Consider the following 23,594-nt stretch of genomic DNA (forward strand, 5'->3'; position numbering starts at 1 on the left):
AATCCTGGGCTCTCCTTACCAGGAGAAATACACAAAACTGAACAATATCCAGAATGATTCGAAGAACGGGGCGAATCCCTATGCATTTCAGTGGGACTATTGTAAATATTCACCAAATATACATATATCTCCTTTGGCAATGATATCAACCAATGGAACAATACCTTATGACTTTTTCAGGTAGTTTACTATCCCCAACCTGTCACTTCAGTATGCAACCTTGGCTTCTGGTTACTCAGACTGTAACCTAGATCTCCAAATGTTCAAGGTCATCCCATCCTGACCATATCAAATATCTCTCTCAAGTTGTTTGTTTTTCCATTCCTTAGTTTCTCTCCTAAAATCATCTAAATGACCAATGCTTTTGTAAGCTCCTTGACTACCACAACACTGCGCATTTGGGGTTACTTCTTAAAACAATCAAATAACTGCTCAGTAATCCAAAATACTCTAGCAATGTCTATCTATGGCCCAAAAATATTTGAATCAGTGGATACCAACCTTAAGAAACTTCCATGGCCGCTTATAACGAAGAGTACACTTTTAAATAATTCCTGCACCATCTACAAGATCTATAACAAAGCAACTGTGGCCCTCTACACCAAACAGTACATTTCTTCTGGTAATTTAAGACTGGGTTTTAAACAAAACCTCCTTGTTTGAAATTAAAGACGTGTGGTGAGTCATCATTTGGAATTCTATTCACGTTAAAATCTGTTGATTACCACTGTTTTTGCATTTAAGCAACTTGGTGTTTTAATAGCAGTTAATAAACTCTCAGTTCCATCTTGTTCAACTTCATCTCTTAGTGCCAAGAGACTATTTGGAGTGATAGCGCGCTATACAAAAATTCCTAAATATTAAGTGGATGTTTTGAAGGCTAACTCAATTTCTGAAGCATCACACCCCTTGTAAAGTAACTCTAACTCGAGTAGCAGCCTTTATTGACCACAACATGTCACAGAGAACTTTTCTCCAACTCACCCCATTAACAAGAACCAACTGAAGTTGGTCTTTCATCATCTGAATGACTCTCTGCAACCATAAGTCTTTGAATAGTAAACAGATGTTCCAATGTGCTTGTTCTCAGCATCTTGCAAATATTGTATTCTCATGTGATGTTAATTGTTTCCCATTTTCTAGAACCAGCAGATCAGAGTGCATTTCTCTTTAAAATGTTTCTTGCATAAATTTAAGTGACTGTACAGATTCACATGTACTCCACAAACTTGATTTCCTGTCACTTTGACACACAATTTATCATGAGTAAGGCATATCTGGGAACCTCACGGAACACACCTAATGGGCAAGAGATGTCTATTAATACTTACCCCAAGGAATCACTGGGACATTAACTGATTCTAAATAAGATGGAACAGTTACCAGTTTGATAGGTCATGACACAAGGACATAACTTGGGCACAAACCTCTCAATAGCCTTATCAATGCTCTGCCACCAAAAATCCATCCTCACCCCTACACTTAATTGCTCTAATGTCAAATGTCCTTCAAGAGCCAGATTCATCACTGTGGGGTTGTACTGGCTGCTGGACAATGGTTGAAAACGCTTACAGAGCAGCACACTTCACATAATGGCACTGGCAAATCAATTTTCATCAAGTCGTATCGGGCCTATTGTCTTAGGACTCTAGTTGTAGGAACGAGGCTGCTCGGTTTTGGGCGGCAGCACCACCACATGAGGGGAACGGAGTCTAATCCCACACTGGATGATCGCCGTTGGCCTAACCCTTTCGGCTAGCTAACAGCACCTCACCAGTACCCAAGAGTAAAGGTGATTTGTGGCAGCCTATCGCATGACACTCAGACTCTTCAGGGAATTTGTGGTGGAACAGATCTTACCCCTTTCTCTCAGTTACACATGTCTCATATGTACAAAGACAAACAGAAGCAGGATTTGGTTCAATAGGTTTACTGAAGCAACTGCTTTCAATGAAAAAATGCATGGATTGTTAATATTAGGATATTGAAACACCACCATTAAAACAGTGTCTACAAAAGTGAAACAAAGGAAAAGTCCCATCATACTGTCACATAAGTGAGTCTAAAATCCGTACCTGCACTACTAAGATTCTGCATGAGAGCAATAGCAGGGTTAGCCCTAATATGCACGTCTAGTCCCTGGAAAGAAACCCATAACCATACTTGGTCTATAGGTACAGAGAGGTCTTGTGGGGGGGGGAGTCCTCCCACATGGATGAAGAGAAGACACAAAGTTTCAGTAGAAACTGCAACAAAAAACATGCTCAATTAGATTGCATGCTGGTGCGAATGTCCCCTCTAAGGTGGTGGGGGCAGTGTGGTGTTTTATAATAAAACATCTCATGTTCTAAGAACTGCCCAGATGTGATAGTGCATCTCTTTCTGGGTAGGGTAGACATCGTACTCTCTGTACCAGCAATACCCAGCAAACTATTGAGTGCAACCTTGGATTGAGCACAGGATGAAAAAGTCATCCAAGGAATTGATTAACAAATTATGCATGGAAGGGGAACAGATAAAAATAATAAAGTATCTCGACTAAAATGAAGCTTGGCTACAATAATAAGAGGAATATAAATTAAATGAAACTAGGTGAAAGGGCACAGGCCTCAGACCCAGAGCTAAAATAATGTGCCTGTATAAATGCAGAAAGAACCTTTTGCCACAACAATGGCTTGCTAACAATGTTAATTTTGCTTTAATCCGCTGTTATCGGCTACCATTAGCTATGACACTTCTTTGCCCCTCGTGAGTAGCATTTTCTGAAGCTTACATTACCTTACTGACATGTTGCTACATGCCAAGGTGCCCCTTTCTACAGAACTGGTTGCTAGGCCAGAGCTCAGCAATGTTCCCTCAACATGTTACCTCCATAGCTCAAAGGGCCGGAGCACTAATGCACTTTCCTAGAGTCCATTCCAAGGGACATCTTTTGGGCCAAAGGTTGTGTTGCACCACCTTACCCTTGCAGTCAGTGTTGCCTAGGATCGACAAGGTTTACACTGTGCTCCGTCAAGAAGAAGAATCAGAGTGCATACTGGGTGGGGAGGGGGGAGGGTCAAGACTGTTTTAGCTAGGGATCTTGTGAATCAAGTAAGACTCCCAGTTTCAAGCTAGGCTTGAGCCCAACTCTCCATGTCTTTTAAACATACCCCTAAGAAGAGTTGCAAAAGTAAACCCTGCCAAGGCCACTAAGAGGATGCAGCATTTATGCAAAATCACAGCTAGCATGTGCTTTTTAAGAGGCATTTCCAGAATACGGTTGTTTCATGGTGGAAAACCTTTTAATATGGAGGTGTCCAGCTTCAACAGTGTGTGGCTTCCTTAAATTCTGTTTCTACTAGAGCCTTTTAGTTATTAGTTTATTTATTTAAAAAAATTCACATTCTATGTGATGCATGCAGACCTTAAGGCACAGTAACAGTCCAATGGAAGCCACCCTAGAGAAGAAAAGACTGGTATGATGCAGTGGCCTCTATTTGTACTGCAGGTCATAGAGGCTGAGGAGCGTAACTCTTATTCTATCATAGTATATGTTAGAAATTGATTTCTAGCTGGCTAGGTTAAGCACCTCAGCCAGACAGAACCAACCACTCTGGTCAGGGCAAGTACGATATACACTAAAGATTCTGTGCTCATCCCTGGTGGCTTGGCACAAGATAGTCAAGCTTATCTTAAGAGGTCATGTGTAAAGCGTTTGCGCAATACCCACACCAGTGACACAATAAAAAGCACTACAAAAGAGACTCTACCCAGTATTATAAAAAGACATAAAATATATTGTACATACACCATACACAAACTCCATGTATCAGTAATCACTTTGCCAACTGGACAATAGTCAAAGACATCACAATGTTTGCAAAGAGCGACTGTTATGGGCAAAGCATCATAGAAAAAACCATGACTGTGCATACTATTCAGCTCCTGCAAGAATATTTGTTATCCTGTCAGCCTAGGGCATAAACACAACATATAGCCATACATCAGGGCACAATAATGCAGTAGAGAATGAATGAAAACACATAAAAATCATCAGAGGTCATCATAAGCACCGTACTCATGAAAAACCAGCATAAACCTATCAGCAACAGTAAGCCCAATTAGGCAAATGAATCATGGTGAGACCCTAAGGCTCAGTGCATGTGGGCTCCTAATAGGGGGTATCCAGTAACTCAGCAACAAGCGGGGCTCCGAGGCACCTGTGTGCCTATTACACATAAGGTACCTGTCCATAAGGATTGCTAAATGTGGCAAGGATCAGAATACGGAACAGGAGGCTTCACCCAGTCACCTGACACTAGTCCAGCACCCCGAGGTATGGCCCAAACACGGAGCAGAGGGGGGGCAGACAAGGCCGAATTATTCAGAAGTACCTCACTGGGTCCCCCCGGGTGCAGAACAACGAAGTATGGGCTGAGTCACGGCGAGTCACACTGGCTTTCCCCACAGCTGCGGCATCTCTGTGACCCACGGGGTCAGCGCTCTCGGACAATGCTTCAATGTGATGACCCTTACTTGCCCCAGCACGACAACCACAGTCCTTTTGGGCGGGTCCTTGTGTTGCAGGCAAAGGCGCATTGACTGGGTGAAAGGGAAGCACTCCACCACGTGCTGAGTTCGGCAAAACAGGACCGCTTCACATGCACTGAACAGATGATTAATCCCTGCTCCTCACACGCTGGGGGTAGAGGGCACAAGGTAAGCCTGCAATTGAAGGGCAGAGGGCATGGAGCAAGCCCAACATTTAAGTGGACAAAGCGCTCACCATGCGCTAAGTGTAGAACTGTAGTGAAAACACAAATGCGCTCATCCAGCACTAGTTATACAAGACCAATGGAACACAGGGAGCTACACACAACATCCCCCTATGCCGGGCCCCTGGGAATAAACAAAGCAGGTAGTAGTGACTAGGCAGACCAGCACAACTAATGCTCTCAGTGGCAATCTCTCCTTGTAGCACCACAGTACATTGGCAGTCCAATGTCAGGGTACAGATGGCAGCAGGGAAACATATAGAAAAGCCATCCAGCGAGTCCTTTATCCACCCAACAGCAGCAGGGCAACAACAGAAGAGCAGTTCAGATGAATTCTCTTGAGCAGGCCAGCAACCCTTCTGGCAGAGTTTCAGTCCCAGTTACAAAAGTATTCTAAACATTCAAGCAGCCACAGCCCCTGTACTTATACTCCATAAAATGCATTTGTTCAGGGGGTAACTTCAAAAGAGCCTTTTCAAGTGAAGCACAACACCCTTTCAACTCAGCTCTGTCTCCAGACATAAGTAGGGGCTAATCAGTCCACTACGCAAGGGCAGGGCACAGGCCATTCACATGTAAGCTATCAATGACCCCCCTTCTCTCCAGCACAGGGTGGCTATTAGTATGCAGAAGTCTTTTCTGTCACACCCAGCCCCTCCTGTGTGATGGGTGTCTAGAAAGTATGCACTTTGTGGATCTGTCACTCTGCCCTAGATGTGGATTGGAGTCAGGCTGCAAAACACTAAAGGTATAAGCACAGAGATATAACCACTTTCTAAAAAAGGCATTTCTAAAATAGTAATGTAAAATCCACCTGCACCAGTAATCAGGCTTTCTCGTTACCATACCAAACATGCCTACGTTACTTCTCACACATCAGAAATTACCACTTAGATATATATAAGGAAATTCCCAATGCAAACCTATGAGAGGAACAGCACTCAGTAGTGAAAAATGAAATAGGCTGTTTGTCATTACTAGAACATGTAACACATAAAAACTAGACGTCCTACCTTTTACATAAACTGCACCTGCCTATTTGGTTACCTGGGGCCTACCTTTAAAGTAAAAAGGGAGTTTAGGCATTGGCAGGTAGGCTGACTTGCCAAGTCAATGTGGCAGTGAAATGTGCATGCAGGCACTGCAGTGGCAGGCCTGAGGCAAGTTTGAAAGTCTACTTCGAAGGTAGTGCAATCAGCGCTGCAGGCCCACTAGTAGCATTTAATTTACAGGCCCTGGGAATATTGTATACCACTTTACAAAGGACCTACAGGTAAATTACACAAGACAAACAGGTGTAAGACAATTATATCAAGTTCTATGGGAGAGAGCATATACACCAACATTGATTAGCAGTGCTCAGAGTCCTAAAGCCAACAAAAAGAGGGTTAGAAAAACATGAGAATGGCAACAAATTTGGGGATACCCCTGCAGAAGGGGAAATTTCCAATAGTATAAAACATATTTGAGACATGGAAATGTCAGTAGGACTGCAAAGCAGGCACACTAATAGAAAAAGTTTGGAAAGCATCATAATAAATGCAGCAAAAAGTCAAATGAAACCTGCAATCAATAAAGCAGAGCATGAATGGTGTAAGTCAAGAGGCAAATAAGATAAACAGGAGAAAAAACAGACAATTAAAAGCTGTAAATTGGCCTTGTGTAAAAAGCTTGACATTCATCCTGTGTTTTGTCAGCTTAAACCAAGAAGCACATGGGGGATGAGGTTCATTTTTTACCAGTAAGTGGTTAGGATTCTTGACAGGGTAATGCTAATGGACCAGGAAAAACTGGTAACTGTGGTATGTGTAATAATTGCAAAAAGAACAGCACATCAGATAATTAAGTGAACACATTATTGAACCCAGCATCTCTGAAATTGGCAGGATACAAGTGAGGCAATGAGATGTTTTGTTGCTGGCAAAAAAAACTGTGTAAATAGAATGAGCATACCTCTTTTGAAGGGCACCTACAATTTTTTTTAATTCCCCATTTATGGACTGAGCGACCCTTTCCTCATCCTGCTTCCTTTTTGAGCGCAGATGGTCCAGTGTCTACAACAGGAATAGAAAGTTTTAGAACACACTAACATATTAAAAAAAAAAAAAAAAAAAAAAAAAGCACTGCCTGATATGAAATACTTAAAACCTTTAAAAGAAAAAAAAAAAAACACTCCTTCTATACATTTAAAGCAGAAGGTCTACGAAACTATTTTTAGCCAGAAGCTAGTCCCAAACATTACTTTGTGAGAAAACTCATGTCCAGAGTGTAGATACATATACCCTTCAAGACCTTAAAAGCACCTCAGTCCAAGTAAATCATACATCGGCACAAAACAAGCAACATGTACGCATGTGCAGCAATCAATGACATGCCGAAATCCACAGATGCTCAGAGTGTGCAGAAATTTCAGCTGCAAATAAATTTGGTAAAAAGAAAAGTAGAGAGCCAATTAGGAGAGGAAGATTCAACTCGTAGGTGAAATAACCTAAAGTAAAAATAGCAGGAAGCCGCAGCCAGAAACCTCTACCTTTGTACCTGGAACTGACTATGGTCTGACTAAAATGTTGTTGACTAGCCTTTGTTTTGTTTGATTCAGATTCTGGGTAATCTTGACCAGAACTCTGTAATGCATTCAAAGCCTTGCTAGCACTAAATAAAACGATCAGTAAATAAGTGTCCCAGACCACGGGAAAAATCTAAGGAAATAAACAAGCATTTACAATGCAACAGGTCTCACATTTTCGTAAGTTAGAGCTACTGGCATTGTAAATTCATCACTGGACTTTTCTTGTCACATATATTGGTTAACCCTGTCTCATAATTTCATCTTTTCCGGCCATATAATTCCAGTGGCCCTGCATATTTAGAATCTCAATTTAAATCTGCCATGTTAATTTCAACAGATTATAATTTTCAACACCCCACGATCAGAGTTGCTGGCTGGCTAACACAATACCCCCAAAAAAGAGACAAGACAGCCACAGAGGAGGGAAAAAGAACTAGAAGGGTCACCCAAACATATCAAGAGTGTTCAAACAGTCAGTGTACTAAGGATGTTAAGTTGGTCTGAATCACTGTCAATTATAATAAGGGGAGATTATTAAAACATACAATTATCATATAAACGTTTATCAGAAATAAACTTTTGGCATTAGACTGTAATTCTCAAAATACCATTTGTAAGAAACATGGTCATGTAACCATATTGTTAGCCCCTAAAGGGCATAACCTCATGAAAAAACAGGTGAAAGAAATGCAGTTTAACAATATATTTAGCTCCTAGAAAGCATAGTGCATTATACGTTTTGGAGGCCAGCAGGCCTATAACAATATTATTACAAACAAGGCCAATGAAACGATTTCTCTCAGCTCTAAAACAAACGTTCCATCCATGAGAGGGCTTAAAATGATAATGAAAGGTGGTAGAGGTTATTATTATGGAGTCCCCACTAACAGTGTGGGGACCCAGATATGATGCACACAAAAAGAGTCCACCATGCTGAACATTTTGGTGGTGGTCCCAGTGTCCTAGGAAAACCATGGGCTGAGTTATGAGCAAAAAAAATTTGTAAGAGTAATGCCCTGCAAAGCATTATGGGCAGGGTTTCTGTGTGCCACAAATATTTTAGTATGTTGATATGACTAATGCTTGGAACACCCCCTATAGGACACCACAATGAAAATAGCATTTGTTGGAAACATGATCATGTAACTATATAATTAACACCTAGAGGGCATAACCACACAAATAGAAAATGGCATTACATAATGCAATGTAACCATATATTTAACACCTAGAGGGTGTAGTGCATTACCCATTTGTATGGGTAGCAAGCATATAGCAATGATATTATGAAATATGGCCCTTAAAACAAACTACTCTCAGCTGTAAAACAAAAGTTCCAGCCATGAAAGCACTTTACATAAAAAGACATTGAGTGGCAGGAGAGGTTATTTTGGGGTCCCCACTTACCTAGTGTGGGGACCCAGATATGATGTAGACAGAAAGTGTTGTGCTGAACGTTGTGGTGGTGGTCCTATTGTCCTAGGACCACCATAGGCCGAATTATGAGCAGTAATGGTTTGTAAAAGTAAAGCCCTTCAATCCATTATGGGGTAGGTTTCTGTGTGCCATGAATATTTTATTATGTTGATATTACTAATGCTTAGAACAGCCTCTAGAGGACACTACAATGAAAATAGCATTTGGAAGAAACATGGTCATGTAACTATATAGTTACCTCTAGATGGAATAACCACTTAAAAAACAAATGGCATAAAATAATTCAATGTAACCATATATTTATCCCCTAGAGAGTGTAGTGCATTACACATTTTCAGGGGTAGCAGGCCTATAACAATGATACTACAAACAAGGCTCTTTAAACACAAATTACTCTCAGCCGTAAAACACAAGTTCCGACCATGAGAGCTTAAAACAATGCTGACTAATGGAATGGGTTATTTTGGGGTCCCGACTAACCTCACGTGGGGACCCAGAGATCAGTAGACAAAGAGCACGTTGAGCTGAATATTTTGGTGGCGGTCCCATTGTCCTAGGACTACAATAGACTGACTTATGAGCAAAAATGTTCGTCCAAGTAATGTCCTGCAAAACATTATGGGGCGAGTTTCCGGAGTGCAGTGAAAATTGTAGTATCGGCTCTACCTGTGCCGGGGGAGCCACTTTTGCTTTGAGGATTTCTGTTTTATGTAAATCATTTACCAATTTCATGTGTTTTAAGGGAAAGAACAAGAAATGACTCTGATTAGATAACTGTGAACAATGTGACCACGGCTTCAATACCGCCGACCGATTTCATCTTTCTGTGCCTGTCCACACTGTGAGCACCATGGCTGCCATGCTGCAGGAAGGAGACACACAAAAGATAAAAACAATAGTACGCCCAATGCCTAATGATATCGGCTATTGTGCAATAATCAATGTAACAAGGGCAGTCTGCAAGGCGTGACAAAAACAGCCTCAAGGTGGGACAAACGTAAAGCATTTAGTAATGACAGCAAGCCCACTCACGAGTGAAAGTGATAGGCAACAGATAGTCAAAGTTGAAAGCACACAGCATTTACAAGAGGTCAAAGCTCTTGCACGCTCTACCCCCCAAAAAAAATAAAGCCATATTGGACTGTTCCCAGGAAAAGATATGCAAGGGATGAGTGGATTTACTTCATGCTTTCTGTATTCAAGAAGAATGAGGACAGCAAGAATGAGGGGATGATTTGGGGGTACTGCAAAACTTCATGGGATATGTGAATAATCCGTACATGAACTATTTAATATAATTATTGCCTCAATCTATAGCCCTCCCTCATAAGCACTGCACAGAGGCTGACAAGTGGCCCAATGGATGATGCACACACAAGATTCCAGGTAAGACTACTGGCTGGCTCAAATGGAAGCTCTGTTTTAACTACTTTGCTTACAATCATTCACATATTTACAACTTAAAGAATCTGATTTTGACCCAAAACCAGACTTTATATCACAGATGATTGCACACGCACCTACATTACTCATTGGGTGACAACCTTTACAGTACACAGCTACAATACCTATATGCCCAGTGTGCATTCTTGGAAAAATAAGGAATTTCAAGAGGTACATAACATTTTCCTTCAAAAATTTTTCACTTTAAATGTGCCAAAGAGTTTAGGGGCAAATTTATCAAGGGCTTGTGCCAGCGCTGCGCCACAATGTGGCGCAAGGGATATGCAAGCAGAGTGTCATATTTAAGAAACAACACATCAGCACAGATGTGTTGTTTTTTCCCACAATTTTGGCATGGAGAAAAAAAAATGCTCAGAATCCTGCTGCGCCACGCAGGAATTAATATATGCAACGTAGGCATTCCCGTGCAGACTCCTGTGTACCCGTTAGGCACTGGTATTTATCACCATACCAATTGAGACGTAGCGTGTGTTTCGCAAGACTCTAAAAATTCCTCAGAATTGCTGCTTATCAACAATCCAGGTGCAGAAAATGACACAGTGGCCGTAGTCTAAAATCCTCACCATCACAGAGCACGTTGGCAAGCTCAACTATGCCATGGAGGTCGTTATACAGCAACTGAGGGTTACTCGCAGACAACCACGTAGGCAGCAAAGGAGGAAGGAATGTTTTTTTCCGCAACCGCATATGCCTCCTCCTCCTCAGGGTGGGGAAGGACATTCACTTACACAGATTGAACAGGGAGTCCATCATGGAACTGCTGGATAAGAAAACTCCTTGTCTCCAGACAGCAACTACAAGGACCAATGCCACTCCAGCACGTCAAATTTTGTCTGTGCTACACATGATGGCCTCTGCATCATTTCAAAACATCGGCAAGATTAGCAGGCATTTCACAGGGAGCAATATCTGCGTTTCTGTCATCTGTGTTGGATGCCATAATAAAACAGACCCCACAATACCTTCTCTTCCCCAAGACAATACCAAACAAGGGTTCTAGACTATTAAGGATTCCCCCCTGTGCTTGGTGCCATAGATTGTACACATGTGCAACTTGTGCCCCTTGCAGCCACTGCACACCTCTACATGAACCACAAACATAATTATTCCATAATTGTCCAGGCAATAGTGGACCATCATGGACTCTTCATAAACCTTCTTGTAAAATACCCTGCCAGTGCCCACGATGCCTACATTTCGTGCCACAGTCTCATTAATGAGCGGTTAGAGACCGACAGATATCGGAATGGCATAATAATTGGTAAGAAAAGCAGAATTACCAGTACTGTGCATGTTTGAAATGAATGACCAAACACTCATCTCTGTGTTTGCATCATGTGTGATGTGCACCTAGTGGTATGGTATGTCACTCAAACATGCAGCCAATGATGTTCCATTGTGTGATTACCTCAGAGATTCTGAAATGGAAAGGTGAAAACACACAGTGCTAAGTAGTGTGTCCTGTCATACCATGTGAGCTTTCAGAATCACAAGTAGTGTATTTCATGGACAGCAAATGACAAATCATGAGCTCCACAATTGATTTGAAGCTAAGATCAAAGGAAGAACCTCAAAAATGTGTGCACACGCGCAATGATGTATCAAGGTGGCAATATATGATAAGCCCCTTGATTTAAAAATGGTTAGCCAAATCTCGTCATCCTAAGTATTTGTTTCACACATGACCGTATCTGTCGGCGGATGCATTTCTTAGGACCACAAATATGAAAGGACCAACAAATAACAATGACCGTCACACACTGAACATGTAGGATCAAAACATTTAACAGATATGTACTTTAGGTACAAGTCACGATAAAAAAGCAAATGGCAGGTATACACCAGCCATTACAACACTCAAAGTCAAATAATACACATACACCATAAGGCACATTTACATTTTTCATCAATGTAATAGATGATTACATACATGCCACAAGTTGTTCACATTTGCTGCATCTCACTTAAAGCATATGTCACACAGTGATTAAATAGGCCAAGAAGTCAGATACCAGTAACAAACCCAGGCCACATAGTGATGAGAGGTATTACATTGTAATTACCATGTACAATCTTACATTGGTATGATCAAGAAATGCTGTAAAATCAAGACCTGTAAGTGCGGATTCATAAACATTTAAATTTCACATACATACATTATCTGACAGAAAGTTGCTCTAAAGATCCGTTGTACCAAATCAGTCCAGAAAAGGGACCGATTTTGTTTCCTGTGTGTCAGTCTAAGTTCATCAAAACAACTTGCCTAGGCAAAAACAAATACCTGAAGGATGATTAATTAAAATTATGCCAACAAATTGTCACTTTGAATAAGCAACTAGACATTCAAATTCATATTTACTAGGTGAGGCTGTGGAATACCATGTAGACAATCAAGCACATCATAGTTAAAAATGACAAATGTATGTGTGTCAAACTTATTGTCAACTATTCCAACCTATAGAGCTCAAAATGCCTGCGCATTAGGCTTATCTAAAGTTATAGACACTGTACACACATAGTCCAGAATTTACATTTAGTTGATAGAAATAGACAAACTTGCTTATCCTGCAAATCTCGTTTCTACACGTTAATTCTCCTGTTGATGTGGTGTATCTCTTAAATGCTATACAACATGTACAAATAATCCGAAATGTAACAAGCATGTGTAAAGCAATGTTCAACAAATTAAGACACATCAGTGTTGAAATTAAATGTGTTCGATTTTGCTTGCATACGAGTGGCACATAGCTAGTTTTGTTGAAGTCACAAAGAATCCAATCATTGACTTGTGATGTTTTCTCTTTCTAAGTGACGCAGGATATGGTTTGCAGCTATAGCGGATGACCCTCATTCACATGACAGATGAACAGAATAAATTCAATGTAGCTCCGTCCAAATCCGATAACGTAGTGGGAGCATATGCTTGGGGTACTAAAGTTCCGCTTCAGGTGGCTGGACAAATCAGGTGGCAGGCTACTGTATTCATCTACCATGGTCTGCAAAATCACATTGCATAACATCTGTCTAAGGACAAATGTCCCATGGAACTATGAGGGACCAATCCCACCTGACCAGGAAGCGGATGATGACTCAGGGATTGTCCACACTATGGCTTGTCATCAGAGACGTGATTGAATAGTAGAATATTTATTTACTTAAAATATAGAGAAAGAATGAACACTAATACATGAGATGTTAGTGCTAAAAATAAATCATCTTGTTTGTCTCATTTCAATCCATTTTGAAAATGTTTAATCACCGACACTCATCCAAAATATGTAACAAAATATCTGACAGACATGCTATTCCACGTTATCGTGTACAACCAACATCTGTTAGTGATGAAGCCGGTATTTGTGACATCAGAATACACAGTACTTAACTATATCTGTACGAACCACCATAAACAGAATAAAATGCATGGCTCACATGCAATATAAACCCATCACATCAAAATTCTGTTTCAGTTTTTAATGCTGCAGCATACAAGTACCATTTGCTTTATAGAACTTCACAATGGTCAGCAACTATGTAATGTCTGAGACTTCAATATAAGGCGACAAGTGTACAAAAAAGAAGGCCCCATGTACACAATTAAACATATGACATCCATACAAAACATAGTTTCACTCAGATTAAATTATGTAACCATCAGCTGTGTACTGGAAAGGTTGTAATATATCACCCAATGAGTAATGTAGATGCATGTGCAACCATCTGTGCATATCCCTGCTGAAAATAACTTGTAATGGTTCGCATATTAAGACATGAGGGCAAAGGGCAGTGACATCTTCACTTGTGGTGAGGCACTCACAAAATCTACTTTAAAGGCACTAAGTACCACTACAGATGTACCGAGCATACACAATTCATCCGTGATTCCTAAACACAAACATGTTGGTGTACAAAGTTAGACATACAGGATTTTGTGCACACCAAATTAACCTGCAGTGCCACGTGGACACTGGTGATCACATGGAACTAAAAAAAAATGCTACACAAGCAGTGGTATGACGTAATCAGAGTGATGACAAAGAATGGGAACTCAGAACGATACATTTCAGTCTGTCACCAAGTCATGAGTGTAGTACTAACATTTCCTCAGACAGTTACATCTTCAGGAGGTTTGCCACATATCGGGAACGATCATGAACCATGTATGAGTGCAAAGGAGTCTGATGTGAAAAAGATGAAGTTATTTAAAGCAATTATGTTCATCTACACACAACAATCACATTATGTGGCTCATAGAGGAAGACACAAATCTCTGTTGTCATCTCAGTCTTCGGTACAACTATACATTGATACATGTCAATAGCACACAATTCATGATGTTCAGTTGCAATGAATACTTGGCAAATCACGTAAGCTAAGTGATTGGTATGTGAGACTTCAACATCAAAAGATGGCTATCTGTCAATGTTGTGAAGTCCACTTGTGCTACACAAAGTCAAGGAGAGTGATGTCTACCACCTTACAGTGATCTTGGACCATACTCCCACGTGTCACAGTACAAGGCTAGTGAAAGGTGAACACACACATTTTGACAAATCCTTAGAACCTGAGGCACGAAACATTCCAAATTGGAAACTGTGTGTGGATAGTGAGAGATTATACATATGTGTACACATTGTCAGAATAGCACGTGTAAAACCAGAAATCCTTGTAACCCATGAAAAGAGCAGCTACATGATACCTGTGAATGATACTTACACTTGTCACCAAGCATGACAACACACTGGCACAGATCCAGTAAGTTATGTGTTTCATGATGTTTCAAACATTGGGCTTTATGAGCATTAGTGTGCAGGCGCACACAGGTATCCATACACACGTTGCAGCTTTCATACACTGCTGCTAAACACTTAATGAAAAGCATCAACACACTTCTATATTCTTAAATGTGATGGTAAATTGGAAACCATGTACATGAGCTGTGTAGGAGCATAAGTGATACCGGGTGCCTTTGTGTCTTGCACTACAGTCTACTGTCAAGAAAACAGATGTGTTTTGCATTTGCTGCGTTCTAGATTATGGCATTGTCTGGGTAACATGAATTATGTGGGTATTTTCTGCTTTTTAGATATGCCATTGTCTGCGTAATATGTGTTGCATGGGTACTTTCTAGATAAGCCAATGCTAAGGTAACATGTTGTGTGGGTATTTTCTGCGTTCAAGATATGCCATTGACTAGGTAATGTGTTGCATGGGTATTTGTGGCCCGTCACTATATCGCCCATTGCTTGGCTCTTCGTGGCGCTCAATATAGGCCATAGTGTGGCTAAATGCTGCACCCTATATAGGTCATTGCCTTGGTAACATATACGTTGCATAGGTATTTGCGGCGCATCCCTATGTCACTGAATGCATGACTGCAGCTCTCAATCTAGGTCCTTGTGTGGCCATTTGCTGTGCTCTACATAGGCCACTGGCTAAGTAATATATGCACTGCGTGGTTATTTGCAGCGCATCACTATGTCGACCATTGTGTAGCTCCATGCAGAGGTCCTTTAGGCTAATGTGTGGCTATCTTCTGCGCTCTACATTGGCAATTGACTAGGGAATATGTGTTGCGTGGATAGTGCACCAGGCAATGACTATATGTTTAGCAACGCGTTGGAAAAATAAACGCGAATTGCAACAAGCTGCCTGTCACACCCAAAAAATAAAGCAAGCACACTAGGAACTGCAGCACACTAGGAACTTTACATGTTACTTTCACTTTCTGAAAGTGTCAGTTGGTTGGTGCAGGTTGTTTTTAGAATGCAGAGAGAGAGTTTGGAGGATAGTTTGGCAGTTTGTGGTGTAGTTTGAGTCTGGTTTCTCCCTGTTACATATAGACTGTACTTTTGTGCATTAGTGTTGTATTTTGAAATTGTCTTTGTATTGCTGAGTTTCATCAATTTGGATTAACAGTTATTTAGGCACAGTTTGTGGTGTAAGGGGTGTTTTTTTTTTAATTTAGTGTTGTAAGGAGGGATAGGGCCATGTTTAGAAAGAGTAGAGGCAAGAACTTTATTGATGGAGAGGTTGTTGTGCTGTGTAGACATTTTAGTTATAGCTCCATGCACGTTATTTTAACATACTAGGCCTGCCACTGTGCACTTTAACCTAGATGTATGTTATTCAGCTTTGCTTTATTATTGTTACAGTAGCCACTTTTACGGTCTTGTTTTATTTTCTCTCTACCTGACTGTTTTTGCTTAGGCCAGCACTCAGTTCTCAAACAAGACATTCTTGCTCACTTTGTGCTTCTTTCAAGGCTACAGCAAGATAAGTTGCCGGTGAACGTGGTATAAGTTTAGTCTCTGACATTCATAGAAAATAAACATCCTTACGTAGGGACATTTTCTTAGAACACCAGCTGTGTTTTAACAAAAACACTTCTCTGTCCCTTACACGTTAGAGGGAGATTCCAGCCAGAGAACCACGACTGTACGCTGATTGCTTCGCTACAGCTGTCTTTACAGACTTCAGACCTTTTCCCAGGTATGGGGATGATGTCTTCCCAGGGGAACCTGAAGGGCAGAATTAGAGCTTAACACGCTGTGCTCTATCATAGCCTAGGTAGGAATTAGTCTGTTGACACTAGTGACAAGATGGTAGCATTATTTTTATGTTTTCCTGTCCTTGTCACAATTTTAATCTTGTCATGCTGTATTGTCCTGGTTATTGCAGTCCACAGTTTGCTATCTAAGATGCAGTCGCTTTATTAAAGCATTATTGGAATATATACTGCCTCTGTTTGTCATTGTGTATGTGAGACTAATGTAAATGAGAGAAACGGATGAGACCTGAGTGACCACGGCTTCACTGAGAAACCAGTTATGCCATGCGCTCATCGGCCCAATCATCCCTGCCCTTGGGTAAAGATGAGGCACTGCTAGTTAGCAGGAGCAGAACCCAGATTGGAGCGACAGGTGTCACCTGTAGGCGGTTAGACTCAGTCTCCCACACCGCAGGCGATTCTGCCACTCGAAATCCAGTAGTCTCATTAGAATAATGAGAGCCTACACGACAGTTACACTGATCTGGGAGGTAATGCACTACTTGCCACAGATGGTGGCTGTTGGGGAAAGGGAAAGCCAAGATTACCCTCCAATGAATCACAAGGATCAATGTGAGAGGGCACAGTGGTACATTGCATAGGTGTCTCATGAAGCTTGAGCTGTTTCCCAGCTGAAACATTGCTGTCCACAGGTGAAATCCTGTAAGGCAGATGCACTGGACCTGCTAGGTGGATGTTTGAGGCCCCATGGGTATGTATTCTTCTACCATCAGCATGTCGTAATTCTTATATATTAGTTATGCTAAATTTTAGTTGCAAAATGTAGCTGTAATGTGTGGATGCCTTGTAATACACAAGGTGAGAGCAACATCAAGTGGTAGACTTACCAAACAGCAACAGAAAGCAGCACACATGGTATAAATGTTTTGCGTTATATTGAACAAGCACTCCTGGCGCCAAGCAGCCCTTTCCCAACTTAGGGTTACTCTTTACTAAACACCTGCACTGACAAACATTTTGCCATATTAAAGTAATGGTATTCAAAATGTATTGCTGTTTTGGCTCATCCAGGTGACGCTAACATTGCACACTATGTTAGAAAAACTGCCTCTATGGCTGGATTCACATTTCATATTACTATTCACCATGCCCCAGTATAATTTGTGTCCGTATGGAATGGCAAAGTATGTATGTACCAAATGTCACATTTATTACTACTACACCCAGTACATCAAGGAACCTTGGGGAGCAAAGCCAAAGTGAATGGACAATAATGCACTGTCTTTAACCTTTACCTGTCCTTTCCTAGTGCAGGAATACTTTTGTCTACCTAGTCCTAGTGGTTGCATCCTTGTGTCATGGTGCAAAGGGGTCTGTGATGATGCTGCACAGCAGTTCTTACAACATTGTACGCCTGATTCTGGCATGTGATGTGCAACATTTCTGACCTTTCGTCTTCAGCCAGATCAGCCCTGCAAGGTGATTAGGTGCATTCCAGTTCTGACAAGGTCTACATATGTCTGTGTAAGGGTGTTGAAATGTGCTGTCGCACTGGGATGTCAGTGTTAGTTTTGAATTTCAACTGTGTGCAGATGGACTATTTAAAAAGCAAATTTCAAATTAATGTCCTGCAGGTGGACACGGACCTGAACACCCAGTAAAAAGTTGACAGCTTCTCGAAACCTGATGCGGAAGGTGTCATGAGTACATGGTTGCAGCTCTTGGACGTCTGGGTGTGATCCATGATAGTTGCAATAGTGTGATGTGTATGGGGAGGTGTAGGAAAGTGCCACTGTTAGCATGGTTAACCCCCCCCCACCTTTTGCCTAGTGCTGATGCCAACTTTGAAAGTGTGCTGGGATCCTGCTAGCCAGGCCCCAGCACCAGTGTTCTTTCCCAAAATCTGTACCTTTGTTCCCACAACTGGCACAACCCCGGCACACAGTTAAGTCTCTTGTAAAAGTTACCCATGGTGCCAAGGGCTGCAGCATGTATTATGCCACCCTAGGGAACCCCTTACCCAGCACAAATGCATTGCCTTTGCAGCTTGCGTGTGCTGGTGGGGAGAAATAGGCAACGTCAAAATGGCACCCCTCTCAGGGTGCCATGCCCACAAACCACTGCCTGTGGCATAGGTAAGACACCCCTCTAGCAGGCCTTACAGCCATAACGCAGGGTGCACTATACCAAGAGTGAGGGCATAGCAGCATGACCAATATGCCTCTACAGTGTCTAAAGCAATTCTTAGACATTGTAAGTGTAGTGTAGCCATATTGAGTGTATGGTCTGGGAGTTTGTCAAACTCCACAGCTCCATAATGGCTTCACTGAATACTGGAAGTTTGATACACCTCTCAGCTCCTAAAACCCTACTGATGCCACCGTGGGATTTATAAAAAAATGCACACAGAGGGCATCTTAGAAATGTCCCCTGTATGTTAGCCAAACTGCTAGTGAAGGACAGACCGGTCTATGCCAGCCTACCACTTTCAGACATGTTTCTGACCACATGGGGTGGGAGCCTTTGTGCACTCTGCTGTGGTCAGAAACAAAGCCTGTCCTGGGTGGAGGTGCTCCACACCTCCCCCCCTTCAGGAACTGTAACACCTGGTGATGAGCCTAAAAGGCTCAAGCCTCGCATTACATTACTCCAGGGAACTCCAGCTAGTGGAGCTGCCCGCCCCCCCCCGGACAAAGCCCCACTTTTGGCAGCAAGTCCGGTGGGAAAATTAGGGAAAACAGGGAAGAGTGACCACCCCAGCCAGGACCACCCCTAAGGTGTCCAGAGCTGAGGTGACCCCCCCCCCCCCTGCAGAATCCTCCATCTTGGTTTGGAGGACAGGGACCAATAGGATTAGGTTTGTGCCCCCCTCTCCAAAGGGAGTGGGCACAAAGAGGGAGTAACCACCCCTTGGGGACAGTAGGCATTGGCTACTGCCCTCTGACCCCTAAAATGCCCCTAAATCTAGGATTTAAGGAACTCCCTGAACCCAGCTCACCAGATTCCTGGCGCCCTAACAAGAAAAAGGACTGTTAAGCTGAAACCCCAGCAGAGAAGAAGGAAAACGACAAATTATTTGGCCCCAGCCCTACTGGCCTGTCTCCTGCTTCAAAGAACCTGCAAAAGCACAGCGATGTATCCAGCGGGACCGGCGACCTCTGCCAAGCTCCGGAGGACTGCCCTGCACCCAAATAGGACCAAGAACTCCCATGGACAGGAACCCTGTCCAAGAAGAAACCAACTAAGGACTCCAAACTCACTCTGTAGACAAAAAGCAGGCATGGCAGGAGGACATCCCATCTCCTTTTGGAGTTTTCAGGGAGCCCCATGATCATGCCCTTTAATGACTTGTTGAATCTCTCAACAAGTCCTTTGGTTTGTAGATGGTATGGTGTGGTGAATTTGTAAGTCACCCCACACTCATTCCACATGTGTTTCAGGTAAGCTGAGATGGTGTTTGTACCTCTGACAATTACCACCTCCTTAGGAAAACCCACTCTGGTAAAAATACCAATCAGGGCCTTGGCTACTGCACGGGCAGTAGTAGACCTAAGGGGATTGCTTCAGGGTATCTGGTAGCATGATCCACTACTACCAGTATGTACTGGTTCCCTGAGGCTGTGGGTGGCTCAAGTGGACCCACTCTGTCCAGACCATTCCTTTCAAAGGGTGCCCCCACCCCAGGAAGTAGAATAAGGGGGAGGGGCTTTTGGTGGCCACCTGTCTTGCCACTGGCTTGACATGTGACACAGGAGCTACAAATCTCCTTCACTTTTGGGGGCATATTGGGCCACTAAAAGTGGTTTACAAGTCTGCTCCATGTTTTGGTCTGTCCCAAATGACTAGCTTAAGGGGATGTCATGGGCCAAATTGAGGATAAACTCTCTAAACTCCTGAGGCACTACCACTGTCTTAATGGCACCAGGTTTGTGGTCTCTGGCCTCGGTGAAAAGGAGTCCATCTTCCCAATAGACCCTGTGGGAGCCACTGACAACTCCCTTTTCCTGTGCATCAGCTTGCTGCCTCAGGCCTTCAAGAGTGGGACAAGTCTGTTGTTCCTGGCACAGCTGTTCCCTTGAGGTTCCCCCTGGGCCTAAGTGCTCTACTTGATAAGGCTCCTGCTCCATGGACTCAATTCCCTCAGGGGATGAGACATCTTCATAGGAAGAGAGGTCCTGTTTCTTTAGCTGTTGAGAAGCTAGTCCCTCAGTCCACTTACCTTTTCTCTTGGAAGGGTGGGCCATTATTCCAGGCTCCAACACTTTTTTCACCCTGTGCTTTTTTGAGCTCTAGGTCAGCCCAAGCTGAGGTCTCCGGATCATTACCTAGCAAGCATTCCACCGGAATTGCAGAAGAGACCACTACCTGTTACAGGCCAGTAACCCCTCCCCATTCTAAAGTCATAATAGCCATGGGATGGACTTTGGTAATTTTGTCAGCATTTGCAACTGGGTATGTTTGTCCAGCCAAATACTGTCCTGGGAAAATCGGTTTGTCTGTCACCATGGTGACACTATCACCTGTTGTCGCGTGGGCTCTCATTATCCTAACTGAGACTACTGGATTTCTAGGTAGCAGGATCGTTCACGGTGTGGGGGACTGAGTCTGACCCACTTGGAAGGACCTCTGTCACCCTAAATCCGGTTTTGCTCCGGCTAACTAGCAGTGCCTCATCTCTCCCAAGGGGAAGGGATGATTTGGCAGCCGAGCGCATGACATCTTAGAACTTCTCAGGGAAGTCGTGGTCACTCAGATCCAAACCAGCTCTCTCATTTACAGTACGATCTCATATACAAATGACAAAGGCAGTTTGAGTTTTATAGATTGTTTTAATAAAACAACTGCATTTTAGATATTAAGGTGTGAGCCGCAATAACTAGAACCATACAACACAGTAGGATTGAAATAGTCACGAGGAGAGTGAAACATAAGAATAACGCTATCATGGTGTTAATAATTTCTACTCTCTCTCAGCTAGTTCTATTTCGAGCACAGCATGTTAAGCTTCTAACTTGCCTTTCAGATTCCCTGGGAAGCCATAACCCCTCATACCTGAGCAACGGCCTCTGATCTGATTCAGCATCTGCAACGAGGCAGTCAGCGTCTAGTTGTGGTTCCATGGTTGAAATCTCCCTCTTGCGTGTATTGGGACAAGGAAGTGTTTTTATAACTAACATGTCAGTGTGATCACAAAATGTCCCTGCGCAAGAATGCCAGAGACTAAACTCCTACCACGTCTATCGGCAATGTACCAGACTGTATCCTTGACTAAAGCACAGAGTGAACAAGAATGTGTTAAGGACTCCAGTGCTGAAGTAGGCTAAACAGTGTGATATAAAAAATAAAACAAGACCGTAGAACTGGTTATTTGAAAAATAACAGTACGAAGCCGAATAAAAAGCATTTAGAGCAAAGTGCACAGAGGCTCTAAGCTGCAAGCAAAGGAATAAAATACATCTAGGGCAAAGTGCACAAAGGCCTAAAAGCCTGAAGCTAACGAGCAACGGATATATAAAACTGACCACACTACACTGTATCCCTCAGGGCTTCTACCTTTGTCCCATTAATAATGAGCTGCTGCCTGTATTTTAGCATGTTAGGCGGCCAGACAGCTAGTGTGGCTAAGTCCACCCCACCCTCAGAGACTAAAGTAGCTTCAGTGTGAACCCTGATTTGCTCTGGGCACACTGTTAATCCCACCTGTAGGCTGGCTATTCCATTACTAACTGGAGTAGTGCTAGTGGGATTTTTCTTGGGACAGGCCATGTCTCCAGTTTGGTGTCTATGCTGTTTACACCAGGCCTTTTTGGGATCAATGTTTTTACTCTTGTATCCATTTGTAGACTGTAAAGAGGCTCGGGGCCCACCCTCCTGTGTAGGCTTTTGGGGCCTTTGTGAAGATACTTTGTTTTTGTCATTAAGTGTCTCACCAGCCTTCCCCTGGGGAGGCTTTGTGACCCCTTTCTTTTGGTCATCTCCCGTGGAAGTTTTGATCCAAAGGTCTTCCTTCTTTCCCAATTCTCGGGGAGAAATTAGATCTGGGTCTACCGGATGTTGATGCAACTTGTCATTGAAGCAGTTACTTAATAAGTATTCCTTCATAAACAAATTATAAAGCCTATAAGTCATGCACTCCACTACCAGTTATCCAACCATCTAGTGTTTTCACTGAGTAGTCATCAAAATCAACTCGGGACTGGCTCGAGGTTTTGTGAGCCTCCTTGAACCTAATTCTATACTCTGTTGAGAATCCAAAGCCCTCAATCAAGGTAGCCTTAACGTGATCATAGGATTCTGCATATTTACCAGTGAGTGAGAGGAGTCTATCCCTACACTTACCAGTAAACGGTTCCCACAGGATGGCTCTCCAGTGAGATCGGTTTATCATTCTTGTTGCACAAGCCCTCCTAAGGGCTGTTAACCGCTTGATATCATCACCCTCTTCATATTTTGAGACAATATCTTTGGGGATTTTTAGGATACCAGTATTCTCTTTGACCCGATTTGAGTTGCTGTCACCGCTAATGGGTGCTAAGCCCAAATCTGCTCTCTACCTTTCTATAGCCAAGAGTTGCTGTTCCAAAGCTAACCTTTTGGCCATCTTTGCTAAAAGGATGTCCTCTTCATTTAGGCTGTCACCAATGTTCCCAGAGGAGATGTACTCCCCTGTGGAAGATTCCCCTACTCAGCAGGGTGGTCTTGGAGCTTGACCTTGGTTGGGTTGGAACCTGTTTTAATCTTTTTCAGCTTACAGAGGGATCTTAACTCTGCCATCCATAGATGGAGGTAAGGGGTGATGTTGAGTTCCATCAGTGTTCCCTATGAGCTGCTCATTATATTACTAAAAGTTGAGATTACT

The 23,594-nt window shown here is 42.6% G+C and overlaps 1 protein-coding gene across 1 annotated transcript in view; it reads right to left on the reverse strand.

Moving 5' to 3' along the window:
* Nucleotides 1–23,594, reverse strand: part of RNF17 (ring finger protein 17) — a 1,983,649-nt gene that overhangs the window by 1,738,891 nt on the left and 221,164 nt on the right. Inside the window, exon 9 of the mRNA XM_069202301.1 lies at nt 6,711–6,811. Within this exon, the coding sequence (XP_069058402.1) occupies nt 6,711–6,811 (101 nt within the window). The remainder of the gene's footprint in view (nt 1–6,710; nt 6,812–23,594) is intronic.

The sequence above is a fragment of the Pleurodeles waltl genome, chromosome 8 (genome assembly GCF_031143425.1).
Source record: "Pleurodeles waltl isolate 20211129_DDA chromosome 8, aPleWal1.hap1.20221129, whole genome shotgun sequence".
Classification (NCBI taxonomy): Eukaryota; Metazoa; Chordata; class Amphibia; order Caudata; family Salamandridae; genus Pleurodeles; species Pleurodeles waltl.